Here is an 18150-nt window from a genome sequence, read left to right as displayed (position 1 = left end):
AAATTGAATTGACAATCAGAATCTTCCCACAAAGAAAATCCGGTATTAGATGGCTTCACTGGTAAAGTCTATCTAATATTTAAGGAAGAAATACTAGCAATTATTCATAAATCAAGGATGAAATATTTTTTAATTCATTTTGTGAAATCAGCATTATTTTTTTTTTTAATTTTTTTTCAACGTTTATTTATTTTTTTGGGGACAGAGAGAGACAGAGCATGAACAGGGGAGGGGCAGAGAGAGAGGGAGACACAGAATCGGAAACAGGCTCCAGGCTCTGAGCCATCAGCCCAGAGCCTGACGCGGGGCTCGAACTCACAGACCGCGAGATCGTGACCTGGCTGAAGTCGGACGCTTAACCGACTGCGCCACCCAGGCGCCCCGAAATCAGCATTATTCTAATACCAAAACCAGACAAAGGCATTATTGTAAAAGAAAGCTACAGACCAATATTTCTCACAATTATAGAGGGAGAAATCCTTTACAAAGTATTTGCAAGTTGAATTCAGTAAAATGTAATAAAATATACACATACGTATATAATATACCTCATGGTCAAGTAAGTTTATCCAGGAAAGCAAATCTTATTTAACAGCTTACAATTTATTCTTGTAATCCACCATATTAGAACAATAAATGAGAAAATTTATCTGATCATTACAGTAGGTGGAGGAAAAAGCATTTAATACCCATTCATGTTGTTAAAAAAAACAAAACAACTAAACTCACAATTAGTAAGAATAGAAAGAAACTTTGTCAACCTCATAAAGCACATTGATGAAGAACATATAACTAATGTAATACTTCATAATTAAAGGCTAAATTCTTGACTCCTAAGATCAAGAACAATGCAAGGTCCACTCATAAAACATCTATTCAGCGCTTTGTAGAAGACATGCAAATAGCCAGTAAGCACACAAAAAGGTGTTCAGTTTTGTTAGTTATTATTAATCTTCAGGGAATATAAATTAAAGCCACAGTTCAAAACCATGCCCACTGGAAAGGCTAAAATACAAAAAGAAAGTTCTTATTCATAGTGATATGTGGCAACGGGAACTTTGGTGGAGTGCATGATGGTATAATCACTTTGGAAAAGTTTGGCAGTTTTTTATAAAGTTGATCATACAATCTAAGAATTCCATTCTTAGGTATTTATTCAAGAAAAATCCACACATATTTACAAAAGAGTTTTCACAATAAGTTCATAGTAGCTTTTTTTTGCAGTAGGGAAAAAAAACAGAAACAACCCAGATGGTCATCAGCTGGTGAATGTATAAACATTGTGCTCTGTCCATATGTATTTTCTTTGCTGCTGTGTAACAAAGGCTGCAATTAGTATGTTATCTCAAGGCTCAATTAGGGAAGTGTATACACTTTTGAGATTACTAATGTGGTTGCTGACAGGATTTATTTCCATGTGGGCTGTTGAACTGAGAGACTCAGCTCTTCACTCACCCTTGGTTGGAGGCTTCTCTCCCTTCCTTATTATGTTTGTCTCTCCATATACCAATTCAAAACAAGACAGTTGGTTTCATCAGAGTGAACGAGTAAAGGTTAAGAGAGAGTGTGCTAAGAAGATGGAAACTGTAGTCTTGTAACCTGTCTCAGAAGTCCACATCCCATCACCATTATTATATTGTCTTCATTAGAAGTAACTTGGTACAGCCCATGCTCACAGGGAGGGAATTACAAAGGACATGAATACCATGAGGTGGAGAGCATTAAAGCCATTTCAGAAGCTGCCTATCTTACAATATAATAGAATACTACTAAACAATGAAAAATAACTTTATTGGTACACACAGAAATATAGGTGAAGATCAAAAACATTATGCAGAGCAAAAGATCCCAGGCATAAAAGATAACAGACAAAACTCATCTTTAGAGTAAGAAGGAAGAAGATCCATGGTTGGGTAGGGTTAGGTTTTTGTTTCAAAGAGGTATGAGTACCTTTTTGTGATATAGGAAATGTTCTTTATCTTAATTGTGGCAGTGGTTGCATTGGTGTATATATTTATCAAAACTCATGAGTGAGTTTTATTATATGTAAATCATAATCTAAGTTGGGGTTTTGAAAAGTATGCTATTGAATTCAGTGGCTTTTTAAAAAAAAACTTTTTCTAGTTTTATTGAGATATAATTGATAAGCAACACTGTATAAGTTTAAGGTGTACATCATAATGACTTACATATATTGCAAAATGATTACCATTATGAGTTTAGTTAACATCCATCATCTCATGTAAATACAAAAAAAAAAAGCTTTTTCTCTCTGTGATAGTAATTCGTAGGATTTACTCTCTTAACAACTTTAAAATGTAGCATACAGTAATGTTAACTATAGTCATCATGTTATATATTACATCCCTAGTACTTATTTGTATAATAACTGGAAGTTCTACCATTGACCACCTTTGTCCCATTCCCCAACTCCCTACTTCTGGTTACTATAATCTGGTCTTTTTCCTTTGAGTTTCTTTTCTTTTCTTTTTCTTTTTTTTTGGATTCCCCATGTAGTTGAGTTATACAGTATTATTAGTCTTTCTATGTCTGACTTCTTTGACTTAGCATAATGCCTTCAAGGTCCCATGTTGTCAAAAATGGCAGAATTTCCTTCCTTTTTTTAATGATTGAATAATATTGAAATGTATATATGCATAACAACCTCTTTATCCATTGATCCGTCAGTGGACACTTAGGTTGCTTCCATATTTTGGAAGATATTGGATATTCCATATGGAAGATATTCCATATTTTGGAAGCATTGTAGATAATGCTGCTGTGAACATAAGGGTGCAGATATCTCTTTGACATAGTGTTTTTATTTCCTTTGGATATATTGTTGGATCATATGATAGTTCTATTTTTAATTTTTTGAGGACCCTCCATGCTGTTTTCTATAGTGGTTGTACTAATTTATAGTCCCACCAACTGTGTCCTTTTCTCCACATTTTTGCTGGCATTTGATAACAGCCAATCTAATAGACATGAGGTGATATCTCACTGTGGTTTTGACTTGTGTTTCCCTAATAATTTGTGATCTTGAGCACCTTTTTGTGTACCTATAGACCATTTGTATATCTTTTTTAGAAAAATATCTATTCAGGACCTTGGCCCATTTTTAATTGTGTGTGTTGCTGTTGTATTGTGAGCTCTTTATATATTTTGGGTAGTAGCTCCTATCAGTTTGCAAATTCAGTGGACTGTTCTTGATGACATCTATATTATCTTCACATTTTTCAGGTAACATACCAGGGTGCTATAGTGTCAGTGCTATGTTGTGTTAAGATCTTTGGTATCAGATATGGATAGACCCATATATGGATAGACCCATATATGAATACTGCCTCTGAAACTTGCTGCATTCTAGTGCTTCATTGACCTGAATTATTTCAGATATCCCTGAAACAATAACTACTGTCTATTGACAACCTATACTGGCCAGGCACTATGCTAAACATTTATGTGTGTATTACCTTAGTTAATACAATCAAAATAACTAACATTTTTATAGTCCCTTGTGTATATTGGGTACATACTGATACAAAACATTTCCCATGCCTTTACGTGATTTGACCCCAATGAAGGGTTGATAGTATAATTATCCCCATATCACAGAAGAAATTGAGACCAACAGAGAATAAATTTTTAAAATATGAGGAACTCAAGTTTGTCGTCAAGATTCTGGTTTTGTTTTCTGTTCCTTTCTACCAGGAATTATTTATATGTTACCTAAGCATGCTGCAAGGAGTAACTGGGTCTTCAACTTAAAATCTTTTTGTTTTTCCTTTAAGAAACTTCTTTTAGGCTCTGAATGCTAAGAGTGTCTCCAAGAGTCTAAGTGGAAGGTGTCAGGTGAAGATCGGTTTCTAAGAGGAAAGCACTGGGCAGACTTATAAGAGCACAAGCCCAGTTCCAGACAAGTACTGTTCTAGAAATACCAACCTTAACCACAAGCGAAAATACAATGTTTATATGTATTTGATATAAAAAGTATGGCTCATTTTTCTACTATTTCCATAAACAGAACAATATTTTGTCAGCAGTGATGTTTTTGAAGGCCAAGGTTGATAAAGTTTGTGCTTGTAAAATATATTGTGATGTTTAATCACTAATCAAAAGTGCCCAGATAGGAATTTTCTTTGGGGAAGTAAAACCATGTCACGAAGGCCATGAAGTTTTTGATTGTAGCATTGCTTACTTTGGCAACTGTGTTTCTATAGTACTTGGGTAGCATAAACTTCCTCTCCCCACCCCCCACCGGCCACCATTTTTTCCTTTATCAGCATGGAATTATTTTTCCTCTTTTAATATATGACATAATCAGTTCTTTCAGTATCCATTCACTTATTACAAATGGGATTGAACCTAAAAGTATAGACTAGCACCAACCTAATAAAAGTTAAATACACGTAATCTTTGTACATTCTGATTCAACAATCTATAGTTACAGAAATTAGCTGATTGATTTACATGTAGACTTGATTCCTGAAAAATGATTTGTGGGGCACTGGGAAAACTTTGATTCCTCACTGTTTTTCATTAGCATCATGTTCATTTTTGCTTTTTATCTTTAAGTCTTTTGTCTTCACTGAATAGAGTAACCTTTGGTTTGGCTCTCTTTCATAAGCCAACTCTCCTTCAGGCTGAGTTTAAGTTTTCTCTCTCTCATTAAAGCCTTCTCTGACTATTTATCCAACATTATTTTTTTTTCTTTTTTGAAATTCTGTTGCCTTTCTCTTTAAAACAATTTAAGTTTTCTTCTAGATTATGTACATTAGCTTTATTTTTTCAGTTGCTTTTGTGGATGTTATCTCTTTTTATCTTTGGGCCCTGGAAATAGTTAAGAATAGCAATATTATTCCCCATTTTATGATGCAAAACCTAAGAATGGATATTTTATTTTTTCCAAGATAAGACTTTAATCCAAATCTTCATTCCAAAATCTACTTTCCTTCTATAATACCTCAAGTTTTATACTTTACCTGCTGTTCCTACCACATGCTGAGCATTTAGTGGTATTGTCAATTGGTTGGTTTAAAACAGATTATTTACCTCCAATCACTGATAACTATTTCTTTTAAAAAGATATGCAGTTAATTAACTAGTTAATTAATTGTAGAGTCTTTTATCAGAATTAATCTTGAAGCCTAAGTTCTTCAAAGGGACATTTTATTTGATCAAGATTTGAAGTTTGGACTATGGAAATTTTTCTTATTTATTCATCAGAGAAATGTCACTGACTGTGCACCATATGCTTAATATTAAAGCTAGCCCTGGATATAGACAAGTGATGATTGCATTATTTTTTTAGTAATATTCAGTCTTTTCTTATTTATACAGGAGAGATTAAACAGATTCTAGAAAATGAACTTCAGATACCTGTGTCTAAAATGCTGTTAAAAGGCTGGAAGACCGGAGATGTGGAAGACAGTGTGAGTTTCTTAATTGCCTAAAATAAAAGAATATGAAGTTATACAATTGACTAAATGATGTATTAAAAAATGGTTTTTATTAGTTTTTATATATGACAGAAGTAGATTTTGGTAAAATAGTAACTTAGTTTAAAGAATCAGCAAACAGTGTTTTTCAAGTGAAAACATTTTCATGATAAACTAGCAGTAGTTTTGAATGAGTTAGGTATGTAATTGAAAAGAGTATATGGCATATTTTTCATATTTCTGTTATATAGGAGTTAGTTTGGCATTCTTTTTGAGAGCCTTTACTTTTTTCTCAAACCTCATAGGGTGTCATTAAGTACCCTGGAACAATAATGTACTAAACAATTACTTATTGACCTGAAGGAAGTCACATACAATGTATATATATATGCCAAATATTGATAATAGAACAGAGATAATAATAGCAAATTTTTTAAATTTGGAAAATTTAAATGGTGAGAATCGTTGTTTACTTGGATAGTGGGAAGTGCATGGAATGAATTGTATTTTAAGAATTTTCATAAAGTGTTGCCATTATAAGGCAGTAGTTGCTATTCTTAAGGACCCAGCAGCAGCCTCAGGTATTAAATATTTCATACACTTTTTCTTTGACAGAGAAAGTGGGGACAAATGGAAAGGAAATGAATTAACTCTAAAGTTTTAGATGTTTGAGGTAGAAATAATTATCAAATCTTTTCATACTAGTTATTAACTTGGTATTTCAGTATCTAGGCATAAACATAGAATCTTCAATTTTTGGTTCAGTTCTTTGTCAGTGACTTCTGGTAGACATTGTGCTTGTAAATATCTATATGTGAGTTCGTTTGGTATATGGAGATGTTCTGAGTATTTAAATAAGATATTTACATGAATTTCACATTAGCAAGGTATTTATAGATTTAGGTTTAAGTTAGTGATGTACTGTTTTAGGGGTCAGCAGCCTTTTTCTATACAGAAACAGGTTGTAAATCTTTTAGGCTTTGTGGGCAATATAGTCTCCCTTGCAGCTACTCAATTCTGTGTCATAGTGTGAAAGGAGCCACAGGCCATATGTGAAAATGTGAAGCGCTACTGTGTTCCAATAAATCTTTATGGATGCAGAAATTTTAATTTTATATAATTTCACATACTACGAAATACTTTTTTAAAATTTTCAACCATTTAAAAATGTAAAAATTATTCTTAACTTACAGGCCATATACAAAGAGGCAATGACCTAGATTTGTCCCATAGGCATAGTTTGCTGACCCCTGGTGGGTGCTATATGGCTGTTGTAATTGAAACATAGGTTAAAAAAATAAAAAGAAGTGCTGCCTGAGTAAATCAACAACCTTGGCAGAAATAAAACACGAAAATGCATTAGTTTATATAGCTGTATCATTTATCTGTTCATTTACTGGGAAGCCTATGGATATGAATCAGTTGTACATGGCATTTTCAGTAGTTTATGAAGAGAAAGACAATTATTTTGAAAATGTTCTTAAAGCTATCTGTTCTAATATTTGAACATAGTCTTTTGTTACCAACAATATTTTCAGTTTCTGTATACTCTTTTCCCAAGATGATTTCTGATATTCCTATGCCATTAATTTTCTGCTTGCTCCCGAATGTATATTTCCAGGTTATACTGTTGTGAATTCATTTATCCAAATTGGTAATTCACTTTTGTACTTGCATACCTTATTAGCATCTTTAAGTTAACATGTTTAAAATGGGGCTCTTGGTTTTTCTTCCCATGTCATTTCTCTATCAGTTTCCCTCCAATAAATGGCAGCACTGTATAGCCACTAATGAATACAAAAATATGGGCATCCAGTCTTTTCCCATTTCAAATAACACCTAATCCTTTGGTAAGTGCTATGACATCTGTCTCCAAAATATACCTCAACTGTGGTCACATTTCAGTATTTTTATTCCACTGCCTAATCCAAGCCATTAGCATCTCATGCCTGGATCAATGCAATAGCTTCATCATTGTTTTCCCAGCATTTTTCTTGAGTTCTTCCTTACATTCTCCACATAGCAGCCAGAATGATCTTTTAAAAACATAAATTGAATTATATAACTCTGCTTTTAAAACATAGTTTTTTGTTGCACTTTAAATAAAACTCACCGTGATTCAAAAGGCATTGTGTTATTTATCCACTGTTCACCTCTACAACCTTTAGCCTTCCTTACCCTCACTTTACATGATGCAGCCATAGAAACCTCCTTTTAATTCTTCTAATAGGCCCAAGCCCTTTATGTCTCTACCTGTCCCTTTAACTGCTTGGAATGCTTTATCCCCAATTCTTCATATGGGTACCTCTATTTCATCCTTCAAGTCTCAGTTTAAACATTACTTTCTCTAACAGGCCTCTGTATAAAACTAGGTTCCCATCCCAGCATTCTCCATCATAGTACCTTGAGCAAATGTTTGTGGAATGAATGAAGGAATGAATGAATAAAAGTATCCATTTATTTAATTATGCCATGTGTGGTTTGAGAGGGAAGATTCAGTGGAAAATCTATGGATGATAGCATAGCAAAAGGTAGTAGTTACCATCCAAATGGTAAGAGTATTTACAGTAATCCACCAAGTAAGAAAATGAAAGATGAAAAGGTAAAAATAACTTTCCTGTGTATGCATGTGTTTTGCTTGCATGTTAGCTCTGTAAAGGTCACACATCAATTTCAAAAGGGCTTACACGTATTTTAAAGATTCAGAACATAAAGGTTTCTGTACAGATTGTAAACTTATGAGTAATTGCCTAATATAGTATTTTTGCAGACCATGCATTACAAACCATTAATGGGTTGTAAAGTGACATGAGTGGGTTATAGCCCACATTAAAAAACCAAATAGAATAGAAGATGTCAGAGTATTTTGCAGACAGTAAGGGTAAGTATTTTTATTTATTTAACAGATAGCTAATATGAGTCAACAGTAAATCCCAGTGTTCTTGTATACTTATAGTAAGATGGACCTTCTTGGAGTGGGATCAAGAATGAATTCTATGCTTGGGTAAGATCAGCCTCCCTATGTGTCTCTACTTTCATCTGTAGGATTAAGAGAGATTCCTAGACATCGCACTCCACCTTGCTTTCCAACACTTTCAGCCTGGACATTATTATTTGATTGTACCACAACTAATTTCATTACATCTCTTCCTGCTGTTTATGCTGGTCACTACAAGGAGTTTAAGATTCTCATATCATCCCTCACTAAAATTTCCATAGCTCCATCTGTCTCTAGCCTTTTCCCTTACAATGCCTGGGACCCTGTGTTATTCCCTGTGGAACTAATTTTATTATTAGCAAAATTCCTTCTGTTGTCAACTTCTTCCCTGCACACTCCCTCCACCATCTTCCTCTGACTGAAATCTGCCTTCCTGAGGACATTGTTTCTTTGTAGCCTTCTCCGTGTTCATTGCTTTTCCTTAGCAGCCATCATAACAGTGGACTAACTGGTAAAATATGTGTCCTTATTGCTCCTCACTTCCACTTCCAGACCTTTATCAGTCCTTCTCTAAAAATCTTCAGCTTTGAATTTGATGTCAAAAAATCATCACCTACTTATTGAGGTATTTCCCCTCATTTCCTGATAATTTTTAGTTATTGGTCTAGAATTGCTCTCTGTCTTCTTTTTTTTTAATGTCATGCAGTATGTATGTATTTTTTTTAATTTACATCCAAGTTAGTTAGCATGTAGTGCAATAATGATTATAAGAGTAGAATCCTGTGATTTATCCCCTACATATAACACCTAGTGCTCATCCCAACAAGTATCTTCCTTAATGCCCCTTGCCCACTTAGCCCTTCCCCCCACCCACAACCCCTCCAGCAACCCTCAGTTCATTCTCTATATTTGAGTCTCTTATGTTTTGTCCCCCTCCTTGTTTTTATATTATTTTTCTTCCCTTCCCTTATGTTCATCTGTTTTGTATCTTAAATTCCACACGAGTGAAATTATATGATATTTGTCTTTCTCTGACTAATTTTGCTTAGCATAATGCACTCTACTTCCATCCACGTTGTTGCACATGGCAGGATTTCATTCTTTTTGATTGTCAAGTAATACGCCATTTTGTGTATATACATACACACACTCACACACACACACACACACACCACACACAATGGGCTCTTTCCCACTTGTTCTCTTAGCCAACAATGGCCATTATTGATAGCGCTGCTATAAACATTGGGGTGGATGTGACTCTTCCAAACAGCACACCTGTATCCTTTGAATAAATACCTAGTAGTGCAATTGTTGGGATGTGGGGTAGTTCTATTTTTAATTTTTTGAGGAACTTCATACCGTTTTCCACAGTGGCTACACCAGTTCGCATTCCCACTAGCAGTGCAAAAGAGATCATCTTTCTCTACATCCTTGCCAACATCTGTCATTGCCTGCATTGTTAATTTTAGTCATTCTGACAGGTGTGAGGTGGTGTCTTATTGTGGTTTTGATTTGTATCCCCCACCCCTTTTTTTTAATTACATTTCCTTGATGATGAGTGGTGTTCGGCATTTTTTCATGTGTCTGATAGCCATCTGGATGTCTTCTTTGGAAAAGTGCCTATTCATGTCTTTTGCCCATTTCTTCACTAGATTATTTGTTTTTTGGGTATTGAGTTTGATAAATTCTTTATAGATTTTGGATACCAACCCTTTATCTGATATGTCATTTGCAAATATCTTCTCCCATTCTTTTGGTTGCCTTTTAGTTTTGCTGATTGTTTCCTTCATCATGCAGAAGCTTTTTATTTTTATGAGTTCCCAATAGTTTATTTTTGCTTTTATTTACCTTGCTTCTGGAGATGTGTTGAGTAAGAAGTTGCTGCAGCCAAGGTCAAAGAGGTTTTTGCCTGCTTTCTCCTTGAGAATTTTGATGGCTTCCTGTCTTATGTTTAGGTCTTTCATCCATTTTGAGTTTGTTTTTGTGTGTGGTGTAAGAAAGTGGTCCAGGTTCATTCTTCACGTTGCTGTCCAGTCTTCCCGGCATCATGTGCTAAAGAGACTGTCTTTATTCCATTGGATATTTGTTCCTGCTTGTCAAAGATTAGTTGGTCATACATTTGTGGGTCCATTTCTGGGTTCTCTATTCTGTTTGACTGGTCTAAGTGTCTGTTTTTGAGCCAGTACTATACTGTCTTGATGATTACAGCTTTGTAATACATCCGGAATTGTGATGCCTCCAGCTTTGGTTTTCTTTTTCAGGATTGTTTTGGCTCCTCGGGGTCTTTTCTGGTTCCATACACATTTTAGGATTGTTTGTTCCAGCTCTGAAGAATGCTGGTGTTTTTTTGATAGGGATTGCATTGAATATGTATATTGCTTTGGGTAGTATTGACATTTTAACAATATTTGTTCTTCCAATCCATAAGCATGGAATATTTTTCCATTTTTTTGTGTCTTCTTCAATTTCTCTCATAAGCTTTCTACAGTTTTCAGTGTATGGATTTTTCACTTCTTTGGTTAGGTTTATTCCCAAATGTTTTATGGTTTTGGGTGCAATTGTAAATGGGATTTTTCCCTTAATTTCTCTTTCTGTTGTTTCATTATTGGTGGATAGAAATGCAACCGATTTCTTTGCATTGATTTTATATCTTGCAACTTTGCTGATTTCATGGGTCAGTTCTGGCAAGTTTTTGGTGGAATCTTTTGGGTTTTCCACATAGAATATCATATGGTCTGTGAAGAGTGAAAGTGTGACACTCTCCTTGCCAATCTGGATGCCTTTTATTTCCTTTTGTTGTCTGATGCTGAGGCTAAGACTTCCAATAGTATGTTGAATAACAGTGGTGAGAGTGTACTTAGAGAGAAAGCTCTCAGTTTTTTCCCCATGGAGGATGAGATTAGCGTTGGGTCGTTCAAATATGGCTTTTATGATCTTGAGGTATGATCCTTGTATCCCTACTTTCTTGAGGGTTTTTATCAAGAAAGGATGCTGTATTTTGTCAAATGCTTTCTCTACATCTAATGAAAGGATCATGTGGTTCTTATTCTTTTCTTTTGTTAAGGTGATGTGTCACATTGATTGATTTGCAGATATTGAACCAGCCCTGCATCCCAGGTATAAATGCCACTTGATCACAATGAATAATCCTTTTAATGTATTGTTGACTCCACTTGGCTAGTATCTTGTTGAGGATTTTTACATCTATGTTCATCAAGGAAATTAGTCCATTGTTCTCCTTTTTAATGGGGTCTTTGGTTTCTGAATCAAGGTGATGCTGGCCTTGTAGCATGAGTTTGGAAGTTTTCCTTCCATTTCTGTTTTTGGAACAGCTTCAAAAGAATAAGTGTTAACTCTTCTTTAAATGTTTGGTGGAATTCACCTGCAGAGCCATCTGGCCCTGGACTCTTGTTTTGGGGGAGGTTTTTTATTACTAATTAAATTTCTTTACTGGTTATGGATCTGTTCAAACTTTCTATTTCTTCCTGTTTCAGTTTAGGTAATTTATATGTTTCTAGGAATTTGTCCATTACTTACAGATTGCCCAATTTATTGGTATATAATTGATCATAATATTCTCTTATTGTTTGTATTTCTGCTGTGTTGGTTATGATTTCTCCTCTTTCATTCTTGATTTGATTTACTTGGGTCCTTTTTCTTTTTGATCAAACTGGCTAGGGATTTATAATTTTGTTAATTCTTTCAAAGAACCAACTCCTGGTTTCATTGATCTTTTCTACTTTATTTATTTATTTATTTATTTATTTTTATTTTTTTAATTAATTTATTTTTTTCAGATAGCATTGATTTCTGCTCTAATCTTTATTATTTCCCATCTTCTGCTGGTTTTGAGTTCTTTTTGCTGTTCTTTTTTTCAGCTCTTTAATATTTAAGGTTTAAGGTTAGGTTGTATATCTGAGACCTTTTTTCCTTCTTTAGGAAGGCCTGGATTACTATATACTTCCCTATTGTGACCACCTTTGCTACATGCCAGTGGTTTTGATCAGTCGCGTTATCATTTTCATTTGCTTCAATGTACTTTTTAAACTCCCCTTTAACTTCTTGGTTAACCTGTTCATTATTTAATAGAATGTTCTTTAATCTCCAAGTATTCATGGTCTTTCCAAATTTTTTCCTGTAGTTGATTTCAAGTTTCATAGTGTTGTGGTCTGAAAATATGCATGGTATGATCTTGATTTTTTTGTACTTGTTGAGGACTGATTTGTGTCCCAGTATATGATCTATTCTAGAGAATGTTCCATGTGTACTTGAGAAGAATGCATATTCCACTGCTTTAGAATGAAATGTTCTGAATATCTGTTAAGTCCATCTGGTCCAAGATGTCATTCAAAGCCATTGTTTCCTTGTTGATTTTCTGCCTAGATGATCTGTCCATTGTTGTAAGTGGAGTGTTGAATTCCCCTACTATAATAGCATTATTATCAATGAGTTTCTTCATGTTTGTGATTAATTGGTTTATATATTTGGGTGTTTCACGTTGGGGCATAACTGTTTATAATTGTTAGGTCTTGATGGATAGACCCCTTAATTATGATATAATGCCCTCCTTCATCTCTTGTTACATTCTTAAAAAAAATTTTTTTTAACGTTTATTTATTTTTGAGAGAGAGAGAGAGAGAGAGAGAGAGAGAGAGAGAGAGAGAGAGAGAAAGAATGAACGAACACGAGCAGGAGAGGGCCAGAGAAAGATGGAGATGCAGAATCTGAAGCACCTCCAGGCTCTGAGCTGTCAGTACAGAGCCCAACTGGGGCTTGAACCCACAAGCTGTGAGATCATGACCTGAGCCAAAGTTGGACACTTAACTGACTGAGCTACCCAGGTGCCCCTACATTCTTTATTTTAAAATCTACATTGTCTGATATAAGTGTGACTACTCTGGCTTTCTTTTGGCAACCATTAGCATGATAGATGGTTCTCCATCCCCTTACTTTCAATATGAAGATGTCCTTAGAGATAAAATGGGTCTTGTAAACAGCATATAGAAGGATCTTTTTTTTCTTATCCATGTGATACCCTGTGTCTTTTGATTGGAGCCTTTAGTCCATTGACATTAGAGTGAGTACTGAAAGATATGAATTTATTGCCATTTTGTTGCCTGTAGAATTGAAGTTTCTGATGGTGTTCTCTGTTCCTTTGTTGTCTTTGTTGCCTTTGGTCTATTTTTGTTTTTGTTTTTTGTTTTGTTTTGTTTTTTCATCTTTTCTCCCCTCAAAGAGTCCCCCTTAAATTTCTTGCAGGACTGGTTTAGTGGTCATGAATTCCTTTAGTTTTTGTTTGGGAAACTCGTTATCTCTCCTTTTATTTTGAATGGCAGCCTTGCTGGGTAACGAATTCTTGGCTGCATATTTTTATGGTTCATCACACTTAATATATCCTGCCACTCCTTTCTGGCCTGCCAAGTTTCTATGTATAGGTCTGCTGTGAACCTGATCTCTCTTCCCTTATAGGTTAAGGATTTTTTTCCCCTTGCTACTTTCATATTTCTTTCCTTGTCTGTGTATTTTGTGCATTTGACTATGATATCCCTTGTTGATGGTCTTTTTTTGTTGAATCTAATGGGAGTTCTCTGTACTTGTTGGATTTTGATGTCTGTGTCTTTTCCACAGTTTAGGAAAGTTTTCTGCTATGATTTGCTCACATAAACCTCCCACCCCTTCTGTCTTTCTCTTCATCTTCTGGGACTCCTTTGTTTCAGATGCCTTTCTTTTTTAATGAGTCACTGAGTTCTCTATGTCTTGTATCGTGCTTTTTTGCCTTACTTTCCCTCTTTTTCCTGCATCATTATTCTCCATAATTTTGTCTTCTATATCACTGATTCGCTGCTCTGATTCATCCACCCTTGCTGCTGTGGCATCCATTTGAGATTGCATGTCAGATATAGCATTTTTAATTTTTTCCTGACTAGATTTTACTTCTTTTATCTCTGCAGAAAGGGATTCTATGCTTTTTTCAACCCCAGCTAATATTCTTATTATTATGATTCTAAATTTTAGTTCAGACATCTTGCTTATATCTGTGTTGATTAAGTCCCTGGCTATCCTTTCTTCCTGTACTTTCTTTTGAGGTGAATTCCTTCATTTTGTCATTTTGGAGGAAGGAAAAGTATTAGTGAAATAAAAAAAATAAAAGTTTCAAAATTAAAACCAACAGAAAAAATCAAATAAAGGGAGCTAGATGCTAGGTGTGCTCTGGTCTGGTTTTTGAAAGAAGCTGATAGAATAGAGAAAAAAGGGGAAGAAAAGAAAAAAAAAAGGTAAAACATTTAAAATAAAAAAATATACAATAAAATAGAATAGAATGAAATGAAGAAAGTAAAATAGAATAAAAAAATTTACAAGAGAATATAGTAAAAAAATTTTGTAAAAATGGGAAATAAAAATAAATTCTTTCTGTATCCAAGAATAAGAGAAAAAGAAAAGGGGGAAAAAACACCAAATAGATGGACCAGGAAACAGAAGAAAATCTGAATGAAATTACATCCGGTTTCCCCTAGAAGTATAAATGTGAAGCACTTTATAGTCCTTACACTAAGCAGAGAGAGAGACTTGTGTTGGTGTCCTAGGGCCTGAGCTTGGTTGGTGCAGTTGGTTGGAGCCTGGTGCAAGGGCTCTCTTCTCCACTAATTGGTACTGTTTAGCTTACTGGGGTGGATTGGTTGGCAGGCATGCATGTCTATGCGAATGCATGGGAGAGGTGAAAATGGGGTCACCCAGCTTCCCAGTCTCTGGCTCTGGAACTCTGTGTTCTCACAGACCAGCAGTCAAGCACCCCACCTTTGTCTTTGGCTTCTATCCACTCCCTACCTCTACACTGTCTGTGTCCATGCTGTCAGCCTGTCAGGCGGAAGCTCCCTCCTGAATTATATCTCATATGGGGCTGTGTTTCCAAATCCCTCACTTTTGAGAAACCTGTGGCTTGGACCCCCTCTGACCCTATGGGGGAGGGTCTCGCTGGGCAATGGCCAGGTGCCCGCTTGCCCCTTGGGAACATGCATGCGGCTATGATGTTGCAGAAGTTCAGAGATTGTAGACAGATGCCTGCCTGCCGCAGAAAAAGTTTGGGTAATTGCATAGCAGCAGAGGTTCAGGGCTTATGGCAGAACACAACATACAGCCAGTGCCAGGTTTCATCACACCATGGTGTCTTTGTTCCAATATGAGTGAATGTGGCTGTTCTCCAGGGTCTGTTGGGACCTTTGCCTGTGGGGAGACTGTACAGCCTCTACCAAATGCTCTCGTCGGAGGAGAACCACTTCTCCTCCTATGGCCCCCAGACCTCTCAGACCTCGTGTTCCAGGGGATTCACCTTTCTCTATCCTAATTCTTGGTAATTTAAATATCTTTGTAAATGGTTCTTCCAGTACCTCGGACTCTTAGTTTCTTGAATTTCTTTCCTACAGAGGTCTTTTTTTCTCCAACCTGTATCAGCTATATCTCCCATTCTCCTATCATTTAATTATAATTCTCAAATCTTAATTTGAGGCTTTGATTTTCTGCTTACCATATCTCATCTTTCTAGCTCATTTCCTTTGATGTCCTAACTCCAGCAGTCCTTCAATACTACTTAGGCCTCTAATCCATTGTTTCTACCATCTGCTCAAGATGATTACCTCTTTCATGTTTTTTCTTCCTTCCTTACAGTGGGTTAAATCCCACGGTTAATCATTATAATCACTTTCTTGTGTATAATCCCAACTCTTCCTTTAAAGATCCTGCATGACAAAAATCCTTACTTTTGATAAATCCAACTCCATCTATTCTGTGCCTTACAGCTAAAAGTGGCTGCAGACAAATAAAATCATGGTGTTGGTGTACCTTTAAATTCATGACCATGGTCTTTAGAGAGCCCCTTAATGTTGCTAGGCAGTCACAGTATATTTACCTGGTTTATCTACACTCCTAAATGGTTATTTTGTACTTGTCCTCTCCTCAGGCCTTTAAAGCACCTTTCCGTTATTCTCACTCTCAACTGATGCCTTTCTTTCCTGTTTTGTTTCACTGACAAAATAAAGGCAATATAAGCAAAATTCTACAAATTCCCAGCTTGGTCTCTGTTTACTTACCTGCATTTTACAAAAGTATTCTCCTTTTGTTACTCTAGATGGCTTGTCCAGTCTCCTATCGAAGACCAAGCCTCCATGTTTGCTTTGGATTGCATTCTTTATCCCCTCTGGCCTATTCAAGAATTTGACCTAATTCTTCCCTGTGTTTCCTGCATCATTGGTATTTTTCTCTAATAGACCATTACCTCTAGTAGAGCATAACCACAAACATAATGTTATGTCTTCTATTTTTCTTCCCCTTCTAATAATCACTGCATTCCTCTAGTCCCCTTGATAACAAAACTTTCCCCAGAGAGTTGTTTATATTTCTTGTCTCTAATTTATTTATCCCCATTTCTCCTTAGCCCAATCTAAGCAAAGAATTGCTAGTGCTTCTGTCAAAGTCCCCAGTGAAGTGACCACGTGACTAAATTCAGTGGTAATCTTGTCCAGTGTAATGACTTTTAAGTGCATCTATATGCACAGTTTTATATCTTTAGTTTATATTTCCACTCCAGACCTGTTCCCGGCTTTCCAGATTGATATAGCCACTTGCTTATCTTCTCCATTTAAATGCTTGATACACATTTCAAACTTACCTGCCCAAAATGGAAGTCTTCATCTTCAGTCTTGCCTTTGAATTGATACCAACTTCATCTTTCCAGTTACTCAGTCTAAAATCTTTAGGATCATTACTGACTCCTTTCTGTCAGAAACTGTATCCAATATGTCGGGAAATCTCTTTGATACTATTTTCAAAATATATCTAGAATCCAGCTATTTTACATCACTTCTATCACACTGGTATAAACCATTATCATCCTTATCTTAGTATATTCCATTAGTCTCTTCTGTGCTTCTGTCCTCCTCTGCCAACCCCTTCCCAAGTGTTTTCAACACAGCTAACAAATTTATGTATGTGTGTATTATTTAAATGATTCATTTTAACGTGAATCATTTAAGTAATGCTGTCACTTCAGTAGTTTCCCATTTCATTCAGAGTAAAAGTCAAAGCCCTTACATTAGCCTAAATACCTCAACATATTTCCTGTCCTTACCATCACTGTTCTTTCTGTGACCCATCTCAGTCAGTGCTCATTTGACTTCAGTTACATCAGACTCCTTGTTGTTCATTAAGTATTTCGTGCTGGTTGTTTTCTTTGCCTGAAATATTATTTTTCTGTATATTCTCATGGTTTACTTCCTCACCCCTTTAAGTCTTTGCTCAAAAGCCATATTCCCCACGTGAGAACCACCCTCACCACCCAGTGTAAAATTACATAACTCACACCCCCATATTCTTCATCCTCCCTTCCCTGATTTATGTTTATTCCAAAGAATTATCAAGTTTTAATCTTCAACTATATAGGTTGCTAACTTTATTTGTTCCTACTAAACTGTAAAACTCTATACCATCAGGGGATTTAAACTGTTCTGTTCACCACTATACCCTCAGTGTTTACAATTGTCCTGACACAAAGTAGGTAGCTCAGTAAGTATCTGTTTAATAAATATGTATGCCCTGGGTTACGATGTAAAGATGTAAAATGTGTTTCTTAATATGTTTTTCTGTCAAAAAAAAAAAGTTTGAAGTATGTTAGTAAGTTTTTACCATCAAGTTAGGAGTGCAAAAGGTATGTAGGGTTTTTATGGCAAAAAGTTGTACTAAAGTTTTGTGTGGCTTTCAAGATATAGTTCAGATGTA

General features: G+C 35.5%; 1 protein-coding gene across 3 annotated transcripts in view; it reads left to right on the top strand.

Annotated features, from left to right (window-relative positions):
- FAF1 (Fas associated factor 1) overlaps positions 1-18150 on the top strand; it is a 520342-nt gene that overhangs the window by 207918 nt on the left and 294274 nt on the right. For all 3 annotated transcript variants that reach the window (XM_023258678.2, XM_019836981.3, XM_019836980.3), the window contains one exon: positions 5344-5435. In XM_023258678.2, coding sequence (XP_023114446.1) covers positions 5344-5435 — 92 coding nt within the window. The remainder of the gene's footprint in view (positions 1-5343; positions 5436-18150) is intronic.

The sequence above is a fragment of the Felis catus genome, chromosome C1, assembly GCF_018350175.1.
Source record: "Felis catus isolate Fca126 chromosome C1, F.catus_Fca126_mat1.0, whole genome shotgun sequence".
Taxonomy (NCBI): domain Eukaryota; kingdom Metazoa; phylum Chordata; class Mammalia; order Carnivora; family Felidae; genus Felis; species Felis catus.
Note: the sequence above shows the minus strand (reverse complement) of the source record. Positions and strands in the feature narration are given on the sequence as shown.